The following is a 21169-nucleotide window of genomic DNA, read 5'->3' on the forward strand; positions in this document are numbered from 1 at the left end:
CGATCGCCGTAAGCCGTAATTTCCAACCAAAATTAAGAAATCAGATGGTAAGATAATTCCCATAACGTACTATTGTAGTTAAGAAAACTGCGTAAAGGAACGAAAATAATTACGGTTTACCGTAAGCGACTTAGTATCTAGATTCTTAACGCTGTACATTGTGCTACTTGATACAATAAATTAATCAAGCCAAAGTTGTACGATATGAGTCATCAGTTGTCGCTAATGGACCCTGTAATCGCATCCGCCGGCATTGGATCTTCATCCTTGAAAGATACACGTGCGGTATACCGTATATCTATCGAACGTATACCTATATGGCCTCATTGAGTCCAAGTATCTGGAGCGGCCGAAGCGCTTCTGGTTATTTGAATAAACGAGGAGAAATATTGAATAATTTATTTTAAGACTCTTAGAATCATGTTCCACGATTCCTACTAGGGAATGATCTTGCAGTCGAAAAATATTACAGTCGATCAGACTTTCTTGATTAGACGTTTCGAAACAACGTCCATTGCTACGCGTATGAACTTTTGCACGCGCAATGGTCATTTAAGTCACACAACACTCTGCGCCGCAGTAATAGTAGACGGGTGAAATGGTGCGGCAAATCATATAGGACCTGCATATATTTTTTTTCTGTCTTCCTGGATGATTCTAGATTTCATTCGCTGTATATGGATTTTCTTCATCGCACTTTGTCCCGATTGGTACCAGACGTACTCCCCTTCTATCGTAATTTAATGTGACTTAAAGTAGGTCCATAGCGTGAGAACATGTGAGAGATACATTAGCAGGAAGAGTAGGCGGAGAAGTACGGCGAAGAGGAGACGAGAAGGTTGACTAGAAAAACGTAATTCGAAAATATGTTAATCCTGGCTAAAGAATAAATATGTAATAAGGTCCTCGACATTCTCGCTCGCGAATCCCTCTGCGTTACATACTTCTTTTGGCCCAAAGTTTTTTCAACGCATTTCTATTTGTTCTTCCTCTTTTTTTTTTGCGCTTCGCTGGTTTTTTCCTTGCCAAAATAAGCGGGATGACAAGAGGGAGTTCGATGAAAGGGGAGGAAGTCAATGTGGGGAGATCCTGTGGTAGCCGATATACTCGACGGAGCAAGAGAGAGAAAGGGGTGGGGGGTAACGAGAGAGGAGCAAGGAAAGGAGGGAGACGAGAGAGCGTACAACGCGAATGCGGACCCCCGATGGCCTGCGAACTCGCGAGGACTCCCCTCGTGCGATACTTCGGTATAAAAGCAAAGCAACCTCTTTTAGATGTAACACACGAAGCAGCATCGGCGCATCCTGGCGTGCTTGAACAACGCGCCTGCACGTGGGGCACGGAAGAGTCGAGAAGAAACTGCACGGTGACGATCAGCGTGCTACTCGAGGTTATCTTCGGCTTCGTTTACACGAAGACGCGTAGAACGCGGTGAAGTCGCACTTGGCGGTGATCATGGCCAAGCATTTCGTGACGTTATTGTGGCTGTCGGCGGCGTTGACCGCGACCCTGGCATTGCCGACTAGCGACAAGGCCAACGGAAGTGAGAACGATCTGGTGGCGAGCATATACACCGATTGCCTGAAGAAGGAATCCATCAGCTGCATCAAGTACAAAGTATTTACGTTTGTCGACAAGATGCTGGCCGACAAAGAAGACATCACTCTGTCCGAGGGCATCACCGTCGTCAAAACGTCCAACGCCGAGGGCGAGGGTGCGCCAAGGTTGGTTGTCGCTCGTTTTGTGAACTAGCGCTCCAAATATGCGCTTGCGTCCAACTTTGCAATTTCATTCGACAGAATCGTTATATTTACATTTGCTTTTTTGGCAGATCTATCGAATCTAACGATTTGGATACGCTATTATTCGATCGTCTTGGAAGATTTCTGAGGACGCATTCAGTCAAAGTTGACCTCAAAGGCAGCGATATTTTAGGAGCGATTGAGTCTGCTGGACGCGGTTTCGAAGACTTTAATGACAATGCTGTCGAGAGTCGTGGAAAAAAAAGTGAGTATATTACATGATGAGATATCTTATTACTTATCTTATTACTTATGTATAGGGTTTACATGCGCTTAAACGCGATACAAAACCGGTTACGAGATAGCATCTAATTATGTTTTATTAAGTTTGTTACTTCGTTTAGCGGAGAAATTTTGTTACAGTGATTGCTTACACTTGTTAAATAAAAGATTGCTTTAAAAGCGAAACTAACGTAGCAATGTAGTTCTCGAGTAGTTCTATGAGTCATCCGTGGTTGTAATTCTCAATATATTTGCATGTATAAATACAATTTTTAATTATTACAGTTTTTATTAATTAATTTATATAGTATTAAAAAAATTGATTATTTTGCACAAATTTTTTAAAAGATGATTCTGCAGTGAAAAATATTTATTTACGATATATTATATTATTTCGAAATTTCAAAGTTTTTTTATTACATTTCTGCATGCAACGACTAAAAACTTTTCTATTATAATGTACATATATTTTTTCTATATCATATATATACGTGTACGTACGTATTTTTATTAATATATAATACAAATAATATTTTTATACACGGTTTTTTGTTATTGATTTGGACTTTTTTTACTTCTAATAGAAATGTTTTTTAAGTCATACGAAAGTATAATGGAAAAGAAAAAGATAGATTTTTCGCATAACAAAAAAGTAATCACGGTTTATCGGGATAACGTCAGCTGTGGTATGGGAATTCTCTGCGTTCATTGCTGCCGTGTGAACAGCGGCAATGACGACGAGGAAGCCCATACCGGTCGCAGACGTTGACCCACTGAGGAACTGGTTCCGCTTCCCCTTGAACCTCTTAACGGAGGAAGAGAGCGCCGTAGATACTGAAAGGTTGGGGGAGAGAGACAGATAGAGAGCGAGAGAGATCTTGCCGCGCAAGATTTTTGACATACTTTCCTGGGTACTTCGCCTTGACCTTCGACCATTTCCATTTTAAAAAACGTTAGCGTCTCCGTGATCGACATGATTTACAGAGGATTATTATTATCGGGCCTAGAAATAATGCAGGTACAATTGACTTGCGTGCCATATTTGGATCTTGGCATTTGTTTATCTGTTTATAAATTATTGTTACTGTTACGATGATTAATTTCATCTTATATTAATAATCATCGGTTTTTTATATAAAAATTGCTTTTTTATACAGTTCAAAATTATATCACATTATTTGTAACTTGGCTTCTTGATGTAATAATTATATGTTATGACATATTTTAATTAAATATTTTGTTTAAAATATTTTGCATAGTTGCAAATATATATTATCAAATTAACTTTAAATTACACTAGATTTATGAGTTTTTTACTGTCTAATTGGAAAAAAAAATAATAGTATTGTTTTGTAATGAGGTCGACTTTTCCTTTATAATTGAGGATTCTTGTATGTTTATCAGGTATTCTAAATGCAAAACCAACTAGAAATAAGCACGTAAAAAGATATATATTCCTTACATAAATATATTTCGCACGTATACGTTTCTGTACACTTTATATTCGTTCCATAAAAACAGATAAATAACTTGATAGTACATCACATAAGAGGATAATTGGCATACAACGAAAATCGTATATTTCTCAAACATACCTACTATTCTACATTTGACGTACTCAGATTCCTGTTCTCCACACAAGTGTGAAAAGAGAGTAATGATAGCATTAAACTTTGCGGTTCATATACTTATATTCCGTAGTTAGCGAGAAACATATGGATACGTGCACTTTATGTGTACCAATCTTTATTACACATAAATTTCTACGTGATAAAATCAACGGGTTCAAAAGTCATTTAACAATTATTTTAAAAAAAGTCGTCCGAGACAAATATCTCTCTATCGCTCATTATGTTGTATTAGGCAAAATGAAGATGTACGTATTTGAAACATTACAGAAAAGGCGCAGAAGATCTTAGGACCACTGATGATGGCCATGGCTTTGAAAGCAGCCGCTCTATTGCCGTTGGCGCTCGGCGCGATTGCCATGATTGCTGGCAAAGCTCTGCTCGTGGGCAAGATCGCTCTCGTGATCTCGGCCATTATCGGATTGAAGAAACTCCTTGGTTCTCATCAGAAGCACGTGACTTACGAGGTAGTCTCGCATCCGCATCACAGTACCAGCCACGTTAGTCATGACGACCATGGCGGTTACGGCGGCGGCGGTGACTTCGGCGGCGGCGGCGGCGGCGGTGGTTACGGTAGCAGTGGACACGGATGGGCCAGGAGTCTGCCGCAAGATGCCCATGAAATTGCCTATCGCGCTCACCAACCCCAACCACAAGCTTAATCGTACCATAGAAAGTTTTCGTCCCGCCTCTCGCTCTTTTCTTCCGTTTTCTTCTGACGATTCTCTTCCCTTTCATTACACTCACACCTGCTTCACTCGCCGCATTCCTCGTTACCTCTTTCCTTTTTCCTTTCTTACCTAAGCTATATTACTATGTACAATACCTAGTCTATTTTCTACTTGAGGAAAATATGGCGCTACCTATAGTGTCCGACGCTCGCTATTTTTAGTTGAAAACCTCTACGAATCTGCTTCTATTCTGATCTCTTAACTTTTAATTCTTTTCTTTTTTTTCCTCTCTGTCTTTTTTTTTACTCTATCCTTTACATGATGGTCGATTTATCCCACGGCCAGTCACCAGTACCTCTGGGAGATGCTCATTGTTTTATATACGACGTAGATTTACGTGACTTCGTTATTTATTCGTTGTATCTTATATAATTAATATTTATTTTATGTTTGACTGCGTGCTTCCATTATGAAACCTCCTGTTTTTTGTAATAAAAAGAACGACAAATGAGATGCCTCCATCTTATCCCAAAGAAAAAAAGCTTCGTTGTTAAGTTCACTTGCAGCCGTTCGCTAGCGCCGAAGAAACTGGCGCATCCTGCGGTTCTTGTAAGAGTGACCGTGGTTCATGACCGAGTGCTTCTATTTATACATAATACTGCACTTGCACTCGTAGTCATAAAGCGTAACACAAGACCGTGAAATACGGTCTATTGAACCCGTACGGTCTATTGAGCACGATCGGTATACCGGATGTACCGCTGTACCACATTTTTCATACATAAATAGGTACAATGAAAATAGGATAAAGTTCACGAGCGCGGGCGAAAGTAGTCAAAGAATGCGTGGCACAGACGCTTTATTGTATCGTCTAATATATACAAGATCGCGAGCGATTCATTTATAAATGTAGATTTATGATAAGTAATATTTTATAATTTTGTCGCTTTCTCTTCTTTTCCTCTTTACGTTTTTAAACGCAATTGAAGACAATTGTTTCTTGAAGCATTGAAAATGATATTTATTTCTATACAAATTGCGATTATTTGAGCCGCATATTTAAAAAGACATTAATTTTTAGATGTCTTTAAAACAGAAAAAAATTAATTTATACGAGATATTGGATTGTGGTCCGCATGAATGTCAGAAAATATCTATTTTTTATGTCACGTAATGTCACTGATACGATTTAGTATTTGTTTCACAAGGATTAGTCGTACGACAGTTAAAGCGTCTGCAATCAGCGCAATCTTAGATTTCTCTAGACTCGCCACCGATTCACAAGTACAGCGGGAATAATGTGTTATAAGCGCGTCGACGATATTTAACTTAACCCAGTAATTGGCCTCCAAAACCGGACGCACGAGCAGCCAGGTATACAACTGGTAACCTGCATACCGAGGATAATGCTGCTCCTTCCGTTGCTGGCGGAGTGGCCTCAAGGAAGAAAAAGGATGTACAATAACGACAGTTTCATCGGCCGAGCAGCCACGCGTGTCGGGCCGGTCGAGAAAATCACCGTACGACGAAACGGTTGTACAAAATGGAATTCAGAACCGTCCGGTCCGGTGGTTTCGCGAATCGGAAACGGAGGCCCGGGCGCGCGATTATTATCTCCCGTCTCATCGTAGCGTCCTACGAGATCCGTCGCTTTCGCCACGTCTCGTCGCGTTGCGTCGCGTTCAGGGAGATCATTTTCACGGCACGTACGCGTACGAGAAATCGGTAACGCGACATTATGCAGGTAAGTTCCGGCAGCATCGCATGGACTCGTGACGACGACTTAGCGGGGAATTAGCCACGAGACAAGAGAGGACGAAGAGAAGAAGCGTCTCTTTCTTCTGCATCCGTTACCTGGTCGTGATGCTTTCTTGAATAGCGTGCAGCTCAATGAAAACGTCATGCACTGGCAGTTTTAACGCTGTGTTAACGAAGGCGAAGGGGATGGTACGATAATAGGCTACAGAAAATTATGTTCTAATGATAATTCTACGACAGACGAAGTTGTTTCGCTTTTTTTTTCTTCTTTCTTTACGCGATGGTGATCTCCGTTTCGTTTCTTCTTTCGTGGAAACGCCGGTGGCCTAAGTGTATCTACGTGCAACGCGTTTTCACTTGGTATGACCCAGTTAAAGTCGTGTCCACTGACGTATATCGAATTGGACAGGATGAAAAATCAAGGATACGCGGGACCAAGTGAAAAGATGAAGCATCGTGCGAATTAGATGATTAATCGGATGAAGAAATTGTGCCTAACGCGCGTAACGGTATACGTTAATTCGCCGATTCATCGTTTCTCTTTTTCGATGACATGATTATGTTGATGAGTAAAGGGAAACGTTTGTTCGATCTCCCATTGAAAAGTGGAACATACATTGTCACCTTGATTTAATAACTGAACCAAAAAATCACAAGTTTACTGCCGGCAGTATAATTGTGCGCCCAATACTTGAAAAGTGATGAGAAATGCGGTTATATCCAATCGATGCGAATTTAGTGACTTTAAACTATCTCGATCGACATTTGAAAGAATTTTTTTTTTTCATTTACAAGTATTTGGAAGCATGTGCCTTTCGCCCGAGGCACGTAATTCGCTCATTCCGCAATTCGATATTACCGCAAAATTTCTCTCGCGTAAATAATTAATTAAAATTAAAATGGGGTCTAGGAAGAAACAGTTGGAGTAACGAATTCTTAAAAATTATCTCGCCATCTTACAATTAGTTGAAGGAACGATTTTATAGTATCATAAACGAGAGAGAATAATCTATGGGTATGTAGTCCCGTGCCAATAACACACTTAATATTTTATTGCGCTTCCTGCTTATCAAATATATCAATGACCGTGAACGTTCAAGGCGCTTTCTATTGTACATCCGCGATGTATTATTTGATCTTGCGACAGATGCGCGTATCTCGCACGTTTTCGACGACGGATCATTCGTCGAGGTGTGTGCGCCTTTCATTTTCAATCTTGTTCCTATCCCTCCGTGAACTCGAGCGAACGAGTCGACGAGAAATTAGAGTCTAGGAATAACAGAGCGGGAGCATCGAACCACGTCGACTGGCAGTCAATGCGTAGTTAACGACGCCGCCCACGCACAAGAGGGACAACGGAATAACGACGCGGGACGACGGAATACGGACGAAATGCGGTTAAACCGGTCAAATTAAATCGGTGCGCCGCCGACAAAGTACGAGGTACGAAGTATCAATGAGAGGACGGAGGACGATAAAGAGGAAAAAGAAAGAGAAGAGGATCCGCGGAAAAACATGGTGGTAGAATTGTGCTCTCGGCAAAATTGCAGCGGAACCACTCGGATGCGTCTGACATGTTGCTGGTGGGAGACAAATCCGGGGGGAAGAGCTCGAGAGATCATGACGCGCGTTCCGGTGGAATTCTGCTCTCTACTCTCGTCTCCCGGGTGGTTGGTTCGAGTGCAAAAGCAACCGTTCTCAAATCCAATGCCCGAGCATGAAAATAGTCGCGCAATGGTGGTGTACACCGATGCCAACCAGGTGGGGAGAATATCGCTCGGTACGGAGGTATACCTGGCCAGATATATAGAGCTAGGGCAGGGCTTCCGTTACGTACAGTCTACTTAGAGTGCTCTCAGGTATACACGCATCTCGTGGTGGCACGCACATCGTGTTAAATTAAACGGAAGTCGAAATAATCCTCGTGTGGACGCAGCCGGATAGCCGAGGAAAAAGCAAAGGACGAGACGTTTGATTTTCGTATCGAGCCGCGTCGAAGGTATAGTGCTTCATTGAGGTTTAACTTTGCGGCTTTCAACTGACTTTCAACTGCCTTCGGCGATCGCATCGAGTGTTGGTAGTCTTATAGACCTGTGACGCATACGAGAAACATATGTACGAAATTTCATGGAAAAAAATGTATTTTTATTCATTCAGATAGATGATAAATAAAAATAATGGGATTATTCAAAGAATATCATGCTTTGAGATATTATGCTGAGACATAAGTACTTTTAACAATTTTGCAAGTTGCTATTCTTTTTTTAATTTATAATAAACGTGATAAATTTTAATCAGTTTTAATTTTCAACAGTACAATTAATGGCATAATTTTCTTTAGAATTTAAATTATTAAACAATTATTTGTACAAATATGCAGGCATGCATAAAAGTAATTGCTTCATTTCTTATTAGCTGATTTATTCATTTGCAACATGCAACAAGTTATAACTGTGATTCTACATTATTAAATTATAGAATCTCAGATTATAGATGTATTAATTATTTAGTAAGTAAAAATGCCGAATTGATTTCTTTTTCACAGATATTAACTTGGAAAAATGAAACATTTCGCGCATTATTACGTATGTCTGGCTGTATTATTGACAGCGGTCTCTGCGAGGTCGGCCGAAACTAACCCCGCGTCAAATTCTATCAACGAGCAACAAACTGCAAGATCGAATAACAATGGCATATTTGGCGACTTGCGATCTATCTATCTACTGTACAAGGAATGTTCCAGTAGAGAATTAGATTCTTGCTTGAAGTTGAAGCTTTTATCAGCTATGGATAGGGTATCTCGAATGGCCCAATTGCATGTGACTGATGGCGTCACTCTAGTACGAGATGAATCAGCTACTAATGAATCCGAGCCGGAAAAATCTGTGGAGGAAATCGAAGCTAGTTTACCTCGAGCATTGGACGATAAAGAGGACGCTCTTAATAGTATGATCTTTGACAAAATTGCCAAATTCTTTCAAAGTCACACTCTGAAGCTAAAGTTGCCAAATGTAGAGGGGCTTCAACGTAGTTTCACAGAGGAAGGTAAGAAGACATTCGTTTATAAAGATAATTCAAAGAACGGGATTTATAAATAATAAAATATAAAAACTTGTAATTGTTTGTCTAACAGATATTTTTGCACTATTTATAATAAATATATATTGTGATGAAATTAATTGAAAAAATTGTTTTTCCATAACTCTATCGTTTGTTAAATACATTGTTAGAATTAGAATATGGAATTTTTTTCATTGGAATCGTAATCGTAATAACTTTTTTTTAGGTCGCAAGAAAAAGAACAAAATGGGTGGTCTTCTCGCTATTCCTCTATTAATCGGTGGTACATTAGTGCCTCTAGCGCTCGGCGCTCTTGCGCTGTTGGCTGGCAAAGCGCTGATAGTGAGTAAACTTGCGCTCGTCCTCGCTTCTATCATCGGATTAAAGAAACTCGTATCCGGTGGTCACGATCACGGGCATGAAGTCGTTCAAGTTGGGGGAGGACATGGATCGGGCGGATGGGCAAGATCGGGACACGATATTGCCTATTCTGCATACAAACCATCGTCAACCTAGGAAAAAAATTTACAAATATTATCATAGCATCTCTTCAATCATCTTCTTTCCTCCCATGAAATTTCTTCTCTCTTCTGTCGTGTAATTTTTCTGTTTCCATCCTGCTGAATAATTCTTTCCAAACTCTATTTGCGAAACATCTCGCATTTGTCTGATCCCTCTTTTCACTGTCTTCTATTCAGTTGTGTTCACTTTAGATCATCGCACATACGAGATCACTCGTGCACGAATCATCCTCGATATTTATTGTTTCATGCGTAACTGCGATACGCCCTCTATAATATGTATATTTATAAATGCGCAAATAAATTAAGCCTAAAATTATCATATGCATATTTTATTTTCTCATGTATATTTCATTTCCTATCAATGAATTTCTTGAATGAAATCCACATATGTATAGCTGGTTATTCTGAAACCTTACCGTGTGTTAGTTGCGCTTAAATCTTATATCTTTATGGTCGATCGATAAAATTCCGGTATCGTCGATTGCGAGATGCTTAAAATTCGGGTGAAACTAACGGATGTCGACGATACGCTAAAGTCGTAGAGCGGCAAGGAGAGAGAGAGCAACGAGCGGGAGAGAGCGAAATAGAAATATGCTAGAAGGAGCACGAGTGAGATGGACGGAAGAAAATGATGGGGATGAGGCTTGTAAAAGAACTGGAGCCTGACCGACTGATGGCCCGCCAATTCGGGACTCGATCGAAAGTAAGAGAGCGAGTTCAATGCGCGAATCGTGGGATGGTGGGGTGAATGAATATCGTGGAGGTGGAAAGCTTCGAGACAAATGCACGAGATAGAGAAAGGCTTTTATAGGCATCGACCGAGTAGTTGCAACGATGAGTTGCCTATCTGAATGACGGTTTATTATCTCGATGTAACTAAATGAACGTACGTCATCTCCGAGTCTCCATGGCTGTTTCGCCGAGAAAAATGGAGAAAGACTGTCGCGGAGTAGCGAGTAATAGAATAGGACATAAGTACATAGAGGGACAGAAAAGGAGCGGCATTACCTACATACGAGAGACGCACGAATAAAACTTGAAGTGTCCATGCGAGCATGTATCCATCCTTACGCATGGCACTTGTTCGACTCTCGTCCCGTCGTACGCGTATTCGTACCTGTAAACCTACGTGTGCGCGCTCGTGAGAGAGCCTGCGTGTAGGTAAGATGTACACGCGGGGACCAGTCAGTGGACACACACTCGGGAAGTAAACCAGGCCGAGCAGACCGATCGGGCCAGTCAGCATCCGCGCTGAGTCTTTTCAAGGTGCGCCTAACACTCTCTACCGTACCGAAGAAAAAGTCGAGGCCTGGTCCCCCGATTCTCTCTGGCAAGTTCACGTCTCTAGTTCTCTCTCTTTCTCGTCGCTCGACCTCTCTGTCTCTCGCCCAAACGCCCAAGAACGCAAGGTTGGCCAAGTGGTCCCGTTCCTGAGATACCAAGCGCCGATAGAACCCTTCCATCTTTGAATTCCAAAAGTTGCTTCGATAGATCGTCGTGATTCACAATTCTTTACGCGATTACTCTAATGTGAATACTGAAACGTCACTCTAGATATTTCGATACTGAGTTTACGAATTCGAAATTAATAAGAACGTCGCTGTTAATTTGTCTTACAATCGTCACTTGTTGCGACAAATCCTAAGAATTGCAATCGCGATTACCGAATAGTGATATAAAAAAAGGTAGAGGGGTGGACTAGAAAAATGTCCTATGTAGGCCATACCCAGGAATTAGCACCGAGTTTACATTAAGCACAAATTTATTCTCGTGAAAGTACTAATATCGCTGCTTTCTTCGGCGGCGAGTAAACAAATTAGAGCTGTGCGCGGAGAATACCCGTATTTGCGTTATCGCGCGCGCTGTTATTAGATAATTATTAACCATTCATCTACTTGCTTATTCTATTGTTTGCATCCTGGCGGATGTATCATCCTAACGATTAGCTCCCGTTCATTCATCTCTACGCGGCTTCATTCCTATTTTAATAATCCATTTTGTTTGCTTTAAACCAACCGTACAGAGAAAGAACAGCTAGGCAAAAAGCTACAGAATGACATGCGAGTTCAAACGAAAAAAAAGGAGAAGCAAAAAAAAAAGGTGAGAACTTTCGTTTCGTTCATTCACGCGTGCTTCCAGTATGCAAGGTGCGAATTCTTTTTTTTTCTCTTTTTCTTTTATATCCTACTTTGCACTTCCAACGGTACGGAGGAAAACAAGGCGGATCAATAATATAGTTTTACTAACCCGCATAACAACGTGTACAATAGCTGCACAAAATTACATACTTTTATGAACGTTTCACTTATCTTTCGCATCATATCTAAAAAAAAAGGAAAAAAAGATAAGCTTTAACAAGACCCAATGAATATAATCGAGAAACAAGTTTCATCATCATATGTAGCAAAAAATCTTTTCTTGATTCTTTCATCGCGGTTCATTTCAATGGCTTCGAATATTTTGTAATTGTAAGTAGCAAAGAAGCGGTCAGCGCACAGACGAACAAACGGAACAGGCAAAGGTGTAGGACAAGGCATGAGAAGAAGCAGAATAAGCAGGAGAGAACTCTCGGATACGAAGGCTTCACTTTGTGGGGGCCTTGACCTGACCTCGATCCTCGGACGAGTTCACTCTCGCCGGCGTCGGCGAGAGGAAAGTGTTCCACCACCAAGAGTACGCGTGGCTGCTACCCGACTCGATGTACCATCCGGATTAGCGTTTTAGCACGTGATGCTATGTACAATTAATTTACTGTACATAATGTAAATGTACATTACAAAAAAGCGTTAAATTGTCTGATTTGTCTGTTAATTATAAACGAAGGACATTTGACTCTAATACAATAACGGAATTTAATACGCGGAGAGAATAAACGTTTTCTTGTGCGAGGTGCGGAGAAAAAAGTTGCGAGACCAAAGTGAAAGTTCCATGAGACTCATTGTATATTATGTACTTCGCGAACAAGCCGTGAATAATGCTAATTGAATGAAAAAAGAAGCAATAATATTTTAGAGCAATAAAGTATATAGAAATAAATAATATTTGCATTAATTTTATAAGACGATAGTTTATATCAAATGTAAATCTTTATAAGTTAAATATGTAAAATTCTTTTTATTTTTTCCTTGTCATAATATTTGTAAAAAATACTATGTGATATAATTAAAATTTTAAATATTTTAAATTTTAATAAAAAAAATGTAATATTTTAGATATATTTTAAACAATAGAGAAACAATACAATAGAGAAACAATACAATTGAAGCATGCTCTAGATTTTAATAATATATTTCATTGAGCTGGTGCACAATCGGTGTATATTAAATGCAGAAATTCGGTATGAGTTCCAATAGACGGTATCCATTCTAATACAAAATGTATTGAGTGCATTTCAGTGTCACCCAATAAAAAATATAAGAAATATTATAGATTTTAAATATCTTTTAAATATTTTTTCTGATGTCACAATTGTAGAACTGTTGATTTTTAGATACTATTTTTAGACGAAGATTTAATACCACTCCTTTAAATAGCTTGGGTGTTGAAATACCGTTTCATGTTAGCGAATTCTTCGATGAAACGAATTTCGTGAGAACTTAAGCTGGTGAAGACCGATGCAGAGATTCGCTTGACCATCTTCGAACTTGAAGCGCGGAGAAAGTCAGCCGCACATCCGAGTTCTTTCCCTCGTGCCCGAATACACCGACAGCGATGAAATACTTTTGGGTATGTCTCCTCCCTTTTTTCATCTTTTTTTCTAGACAAGAAGTCTTCGGGTCACGGTAACGCGCGAAACGAGACGAGGCGAAGTGAGGTGAGACGTGGCGAGGCGCGGCTTGTTCTCCCGGAGGAAACCTCTGGCTTGGGCCCAACTCACACACATGATCGAATCACAGTGATGCGTGCACGCACATTCCATGTGAAAAACCGTTAAATGTTCCGTGCGACAGAGTCACTGAAACGTTACGATACATTAATTTCAAAGATCATTGCCTAGTTATGTTATTGATCGGGACCCATCTAAGAAAAAAAGATGACCTTAAATCATGCGTTTAGGATTAACATGACGAATAGAAGGGAAAACGAAGGAAAAAATAAGATAAATGGGGAGGCGAGTAAGCAGAGCGGAGAATCGACAGGAATGCAGTATTACGAGTTATACAATCCAAAAGTAACTGTTATCAACGAAAATTAGGACATTAAAATCAGAAATAAAATTATATTATAAAAAATGTGATGCCAATAAAAGCAAAGAAAGCTTCCACGATTGAAGAATGTTAGGAATGTCACAATTCCAGATAATAATAAACGCGCGATGTTACGTCTGTACTATCTATTGCAAGACCATCATCGGCTCGTATAAAGTTATAAGTACGTTGGAAAGTTGTGGAGGTGTATACGCATACGAGGTATCAGCTTACTCGATAGTGTACAAGTACCCGGTGTAATATACTTTGACGAAAGCGAAATCATAAGCTAACTTATCCCAAGTGCTTGGTCAAATATAACTGCCACTTTTCTATTAGCATAATATGAGATCTTTTGCAAATGGTGTCACGAGATTTTTTGAAATAAAAGTAGTGTTAATTGAAAATTCCGAGACAAATGGCGCTTTTTTCAAGTTTTAGCTAAAAACATACGCTCGCTATTAAGAGAGAGAGAAAGAGAGAGACAGAGAGAGAAAGAGAGAGACAATTCGATAATAAATAAAATATAGACAGTCTCCTTATTCTGTCCTAGAAACTAATTATGACAAGTGACTCAATTCGACAAGTCATTCGGAGAGAAGACTACGCCAAATAATTTATGCTACCGCAGATAATTCATCTTTAATGCATAGCACATTGCACATGTGTCTCTTTGAAAGTTCTGACAAGTAGGCAATTCCTGTCGCAGCTGCTGTATCTTCACCATTGCATTTAGCAGGTAAAAAACAGGACGTAACACCTAAATCTTTCGCGAGAGTAGTCTCGCGCAAATTTCCATAGTTATTTGCATAGCGGCCAGCGCGAAATCGCTAAATCAATAAGAATCGCAATCAGTGGCACATCGGTGAATGATAACGCGTGACGAACAAGTCCGCTTTCTTATCTCAGTTTTTAATCTAAATTCTCAAAGAAATCTCGGGAATTCTATCGGTACTTTCGGTACTTTTGACTCGTGTCGAAACATCTCCCTCAATTCGATCCAGAGGAAGAGGCCAGTGGTGCGTAGGTACACATCATCTTTCTCTCGTTTTCACCGTCTCTCTCTCTCTCTCTCTCTCTCTCTCTCTCTCTTCTTTCTTCCTCGTCCTCGTCCTCTTCCTCTCGTGTTCTCGCGAATGTGTGTCCGTATTCACACGCATCCATACGCACACACACAGGGCGGGTTTGTCGGCGGCCAACACACCCGTTGTGTACACAAACGACCTAAGTAGGCACACACACAGGCACACGCCGGAGAGGAGAGCCGGTGGAGAAGGACCAGCGAGGCGATGTGGAGGCGCGTCAACGCGAGAGACGCACACGACACAAACGGAACGACCGCCTGGAGGAGAACCAATAGCTCGTATGGGTTGTAACCCAACGGCAGGCGAGGGCCACCCGGTGGGGGCCATCAAAATTTCAAAAACGTACGCGGACCCCTTTCGCGACGAGGATAAAAGGCAGCAATCGTGATTCTTTCGGGCAGTGTCGATACGATCGTCGTTCGAGCGTTCACGCGCGAGAAAAAAAGGAAGTCGAATTCGCAAAGACGAGGAAGCGCGAGGAAGTGAAGACAAAAGTTTCGACGAGTTGGAGTAATTGACTCTCGATTCGGTGTTTCTCTTTCGCTGTCCGGAAAATTCGTCAAGATGTTCAAATTCGTGGTAGTCGGAGCACTCTTCGTGGTATCCGCTCTCGCTGCACCGGCGACACAGGATGCTGGCTCAGCGCCGCCACCCTCGATCCTCGAGGAGGCCCTCGACGTGTACGCTTCCTGTTCCGGGGAATCGAGCATCGCGGTGTGTCTCAAGATGAAGGCCTTGCGCTACGTCGACCGTGTCGCTCGCTCAGCCGACATCGATATCGTTGATGGATTCAAGATTGTGCAGAACGAAGATGCCAAGAATAGGTAAGGGACCGTGAGGATTTATTCGAGATAGTGATCGATCAACGTCTTGTCAGAGTCCACCTTATCAGAGTCAAAAGGACGGTGGATCGATCTTAAGTGAAATTGGGACGTGATAAATGCGGCAGGTGATTCTATCGTGATGAACGCGGTGGTGAACGCGCGATATTATATCCGAAATATAATATATCTCGTTAGACTAAAGTGTATAAAATTATTTTAGACAGTATAAGATATTAAAATCTATCTTTTATTCTCTTTCATTTCCGAGCTTAGCTTCATTAATTACTTAATAATATTTGGTAATTTTGAGATTCAAATTTGTTTCGAATGTAATCAAAATTATTAAGAGAGAGAGAGAGAGAGAGAGAGAGAGAGAGAGAAGGGGGAGAGATATGAGGAGAATCGAAATGTATCATCCAGTAAACTGTTTGGAGAATAAATTGTTACTTTCACTTAATTACTACCATAATGAATGAACGTATAACTTGAATACTACTTGATTCTGCAACATCCGGTTGTCGTAAAATTAACATAGAAAGTTGAAGAACGAACGTTAAGATAACTCGAAGTATATAGGTACAATAATTATAAGAATCACTGATAAGAATACGCTTCTTTTCAGCCGAGCTGACAATGCAAGGTCTCTCAATGACATTGAAAGTACTTTACCTACGGAGACCGAAGCCAAAGAAGCCGCAATTGATCAGGCTATTGTCGACAGAGCCGCCAAATTCTTATCCACGCACACAGTTGAGTTGAGCCTTCCCGAAGATGTTTCTCGCTCTTTCGACGAAGGTAAAATTAAATTTTATCAATTTTTTATTTCAAACAGGAAGAGAAAAATATCTTGATTAGTCTAATTAGTTTTTATAATTATATATACTTTGCTTGTATAATTTTCATTAATATTTGGAAAATTAAAATAAAAAGAAATTTGGATATGCCCACAAATTATAGTTAAAAAAAAAATGGAAGATTCGTGGATCATATTGTGGAATTATGTTTCAGCTCGTGGCAAGAAGAAGAAGATCGTGAAATCTCTGTTGCCCATTCTTCTTCTGCTGAAACTGAAAGCCGCCGCTCTTATTCCCATCGCCCTTGGTGCTTTGGCTTTGGTAGCTTTCAAAGCCCTTGTCATCGGCAAGATTGCCCTCATCATCAGCTTGATCCTCGGTCTGCAGAAATTGCTCGCTTACAAGAACCAGAGTTACGAGGTCGTCGCTCACCCCGTTCATGATTATGGACACGACGTGCACCACGACGTGCATCACGGCTGGGCGAGATCAGCGGTCGCTTCCGATCTCGCGTACAAAGCGTATAAACCTTCCGAATAGTTCAAAGTTATGCGCAACTTCTCTTTCTTCTAATTTTCTACCTTCATTCGCCAAAGTGATCGTCTCTAATCCGGCGATCACACGAGGGTGGCGTGGCTCAGCTTCTCAGGGATCCGCAAACAAGCTCAACTCGACAACGAAGACGTTTGTTACAAACTATATATTAAACTCTATAGTAATTCTATGTAGACGAGCAAATGACTGTTAGACACGGACAGTTACTGGATTTTGCACGGACTGGATTTAACGGTACGTGACTCGACGACTCTGACGACGATACTGCGATCGACAATCGATAGGGATGCTACGATCGTCGTAGTTTAACATACATTCCGGTAAATCTATGACGAAGCTTTTCACTTCATCGACAACGAAGAAAGGCTGTATCCAGAGATTATGAGAATCTCAAAAGACTCTCAGAATAGTGGAATCCTGTTCAAATAATACAAGTCGCGCCCTCTCGATCATACTCGTGCGGTATCCTTTCAGAATCCTCCGTGTCCGTCGCATGCGGAACGACTCGTAGTCAGTACTCGCACGGGACCACCAGATTTAATCCAATGATTATTTATATATCGATCACCCCGTCTTGGGATCATCATGTAACTTATCATATTATTTATAAATAAATTGTAATTTTGTATAATATTAAACATTGATTTAATTTTATTTCTCCCCGAATGTTTCTTCCATTCTCACGTAAACAACCTTTCCTTTACCTATGAAAAATACGAATTCTCCCTAATATAAGACTACTTATATTGATGTAAGAATCGTTAAAATGATAATAGCGGAAAACTAGGAGATAGGCGATTTATATATCTACGTAAGTTTCCATTGGAGATAAAAAAATTTTTTAATTAATAAAAATATCATGTCGAGAACGAGAAAAATATTTTTAAATACGTTAATCTCTAAAAATTTAATATATCTTTATCCAAACGTCTCAATGGATAACTCAGTGATATATATTTTTTAGCTATCGTTTGTTCCAGATTTACGCAAATTTGGCAATTATATCCGCACTACTTGCGTCCCCAATTTTTCTTGTTCAGATGTCAAGTCTGTCCCATCAATCTGACTATATAACGATCTTTCCGACGCTCCATTCTTCGACCAGAGGAAATTACCCTTCTCTCAGTGCATCCGGTGTATCGACCAAGCGCCGTGCGCATAAAATACAAACGAAGTATACTTTCGCTACTTGTAAAATCTTCCGAGTGAAACCAATTGTTCTGTCGTGTGTGAACTCCCCCTTGTCGCCTATATAGGTGGGTGATCACAGGACCTGTAGGAACAGTATTTTACTGGAACTCCATTACTCTGCATCTCCTCTGTGCGATAAAATTCTCTGTTGCAAAAAAAAAATTATGACAGTTCAAAAATATGAAAAGTGCTTTAGAAATCAAAGTTTTTTATGTGCCCATTATAGTGTGGATTATTTTTTGTGCCTGCCATTTTGGAATAAATTTAAATAAAATGGTTGTGTAAAAGTTTTCACAAATCTTGAATAATTTTTATCAGTTTATTTCAACTCTTTATCCGATACTCGATTTTATCTAAATACATTTGTATTTACATACGACGTGAGGGTTAAGGCCGATGATTCAAAGATGAAAGGCAAATTCCGTTATTTATGTCTGTTTGTTCTCGTGTCTACGAGTTTCACAGTGATCATGGAGCCTAAGGAACATATCACTCTGGATAACGAACATTCCTATAGCTTCAATGAAGCTCTCGGTGTATGTCTCGCGAAGAAGGAACACGGTACAATCGAATGCGTAAATCGTGGTATTCTAAGTGCTTTGCAATCTTTGAACGACAAAGATAGTTTGGAATTTGGAAAAATACGACTGGACAGAGCGGAAGGCTATGGCAGAGATCTTCTGGATCTAGACTACGATCCGAAGGATTTCGGAAATGTCGTGCAAGCAGCTGCTAGATTGATGGAACGCCGCAATGTCAAATGGAATCTGGATAATATATATCCGGGATTACAAATGCGCATCGGACCGATGTTAAATGGGAACGGGATATTAGAATTCGTTCTTAATGAAAGAGTTGCTTCGTACAGTGACAGACAGACGAGTACAGGTAAGCTATAATATTAATTTTGCAAAATTAATCGAACATTTCAACTGACAAGGGACATGTCACAACTATCTGGAACCGATTTGATTCTCCTTGAAATATGTTGTTGAACACAAAAATTTAAGTTTATTACAAATATTGTTGAAAGAATAAAAGATAGAAAAACATTTTTTAATAAAAGTTGTACAATTTGAAGAGTACTTTAAAGTTGTAAAGAAAAAATTCGATATTTGCTTTGAAAGAAAAATACTGTTCTTTTTTTAAGGGGTGTTTTACCCCTTAAACATGAGATTCCGTACGTAGAAAAAAAAATTCGTATCTCTTAGTTTTTTGTGAGTGCCTTTAATAAGCTTCATCGTTTTTTATTATACAATTTATAAACAACATCAAGTCGACTTTCTTTTAAACGTATGTAATTGTTCCTCTGCTGTAAATCAAAATTTTTAAAAATGTGAAAACATTTTGATGTAAAGACTGATGTAAAAATTATTTCAATATTGTTTGTTTTATAAGTATATATATATATATATATATATATATATATATATATATATATACATTTTTTAATTTTCTATATTTATCTCCTATGCAAAATATGAAAATATAAATTTCACAGCAGAGGAACAACTATACGTATTTAAAACAAACTTTTCTTGATGTTGTTTTTATAAATTATATGATAAAAGATGATGAAGCTTGTTAAAAAATATATAATGCACGTAGGTACGTGCAATGTATGTACAGCAATAATGTTGTAATGTATAAATTATATGTGACAGTCACAAATTGTTTGTGAAAAAATGATTACATAAAATGAATAAAATTACAAAGTGCTTGCTGTAAAAAATTGTTAAGCTTGTTACGCGGAATTACTTGCTTGGCCTTAGTATGGATTCAAACCTTACGCTAGTTCTTGTACTGACTAAGTTCGTGATGTGTTCCAACCGGTTTCAAGAACGTCCTCCAGCAGGCAGCACGATCAAGGCCATGGAACTAGTTGCAAATTCAAGGTCAAATTTTATTATTTCAGGAAGACAGTTGACCAGACACATATTACTGCCATTTCTATTGGGTTTCAAATTCAATATGGCATCCCTAATCCCGCTTATGTTCGGTTTCCTGTTAATCGTGACCAAGAAGGCCCTCTTATTGACGAAGATGGCGTTGTTTCTAATTGGTCTTTTAGGATGGAACACGCTCTTTTCCGGGGCACCTGCAGCACCTCCTTATTCGGCGAATGCGTTCAATGGTTTCCATGCCTACGGACACGAGACACCGCCTGATGTACACCATCATTATGATCATCATTTTCCGCAACGACCTTATAGACCACTACATGACTATAGTCCTTATGATCAGCATGTTATTAGGGAAGTCGTCAATGTTTACGATGGAAATAGCGTTTCGGGACAGGATAGACAAAATAAAAAAAATTTTGTTTTTGATTCAAACTAATTATTAACATAGCTTAAAATATATTAATAAAGGATTTAAATAAATTACTAGTATATAAACCATGAGCAGCATTACTGTTTATTCTGGATTTAATTTTATATATATAATATATGTATGTATAATATTATTTTTTCAACAATTCATTCAATTACTCCAAATATAAAAAGTGTTTAATTTTTAATTGTTATTTAGACATAAGATTTTAAGAGAATTTAGAGTTCTTAATATATATATGATTTCTTTTACTTGCACTTTATAATAATAGTACTTTATAATATTGTGTATAAATATTACAGTTACACCATTTCTATATTTCGTTATGTACATATCAATTATATAATTAAACAGCTTCATATAAATGCTGTACATATAAAAAATTTATATATTTTCTATCTACTCTTTATACTGTTTATGTATATTAAATGCATACGTTATACAATTTTTTAAAATAGATTTATTCGATATATTTTCCTATATACCGTAATCTATATTATTAAACGGTTTTACGTAATCTGTTGTAAGTAAACA

The 21169-nt window shown here is 39.2% G+C and overlaps 4 protein-coding genes across 6 annotated transcripts; all 4 read left to right on the plus strand.

Annotated features, from left to right (window-relative positions):
* Nucleotides 1-1262: 1262 nt before the first annotated feature.
* On the plus strand, nucleotides 1263-4836 carry LOC105198793. Of its 2 annotated transcripts, none has more exons than XM_039455064.1 (3): nucleotides 1263-1724; nucleotides 1832-2011; nucleotides 3923-4836. In XM_039455064.1, exons 1-3 carry the CDS (start codon nucleotides 1456-1458, stop codon nucleotides 4155-4157), a joined length of 684 nt encoding a protein of 227 aa, XP_039310998.1. In that variant the 5' UTR covers nucleotides 1263-1455; the 3' UTR covers nucleotides 4158-4836. The 2 variants fall into 2 exon arrangements, with proteins under 2 accessions (XP_039310998.1, XP_011163935.1); XM_011165633.3 differs by having other exon boundaries at nucleotides 1265-1724; nucleotides 1832-2007.
* Nucleotides 4837-7893: 3057 nt separating this feature from the next.
* Nucleotides 7894-9982, plus strand: LOC105198792. Of its 2 annotated transcripts, none has more exons than XM_011165632.3 (3): nucleotides 7894-8080; nucleotides 8627-9126; nucleotides 9368-9982. In XM_011165632.3, the coding sequence occupies exons 2-3, from the start codon at nucleotides 8643-8645 to the stop codon at nucleotides 9655-9657; spliced, it is 774 nt and encodes a 257-aa protein (XP_011163934.1). In that variant the 5' UTR covers nucleotides 7894-8080; nucleotides 8627-8642; the 3' UTR covers nucleotides 9658-9982. The 2 variants fall into 2 exon arrangements, with proteins under 2 accessions (XP_011163934.1, XP_039311063.1); XM_039455129.1 differs by having other exon boundaries at nucleotides 7905-8196.
* A 5332-nt stretch (nucleotides 9983-15314) lies between these two features.
* Nucleotides 15315-17764, plus strand: LOC105198791. Its single transcript, XM_011165631.3, has 3 exons — nucleotides 15315-15761; nucleotides 16384-16556; nucleotides 16770-17764. Exons 1-3 carry the CDS (start codon nucleotides 15502-15504, stop codon nucleotides 17093-17095), a joined length of 759 nt encoding a protein of 252 aa, XP_011163933.1. The 5' UTR covers nucleotides 15315-15501; the 3' UTR covers nucleotides 17096-17764.
* A 638-nt stretch (nucleotides 17765-18402) lies between these two features.
* Nucleotides 18403-20788, plus strand: LOC120358971. Its single transcript, XM_039455008.1, has 2 exons — nucleotides 18403-19189; nucleotides 20217-20788. The coding sequence occupies exons 1-2, from the start codon at nucleotides 18709-18711 to the stop codon at nucleotides 20639-20641; spliced, it is 906 nt and encodes a 301-aa protein (XP_039310942.1). The 5' UTR covers nucleotides 18403-18708; the 3' UTR covers nucleotides 20642-20788.
* The last annotated feature ends 381 nt before the right edge of the window (nucleotides 20789-21169 follow it).

Source organism: Solenopsis invicta, chromosome 11 (genome assembly GCF_016802725.1).
Source record: "Solenopsis invicta isolate M01_SB chromosome 11, UNIL_Sinv_3.0, whole genome shotgun sequence".
Classification (NCBI taxonomy): Eukaryota; Metazoa; Arthropoda; class Insecta; order Hymenoptera; family Formicidae; genus Solenopsis; species Solenopsis invicta.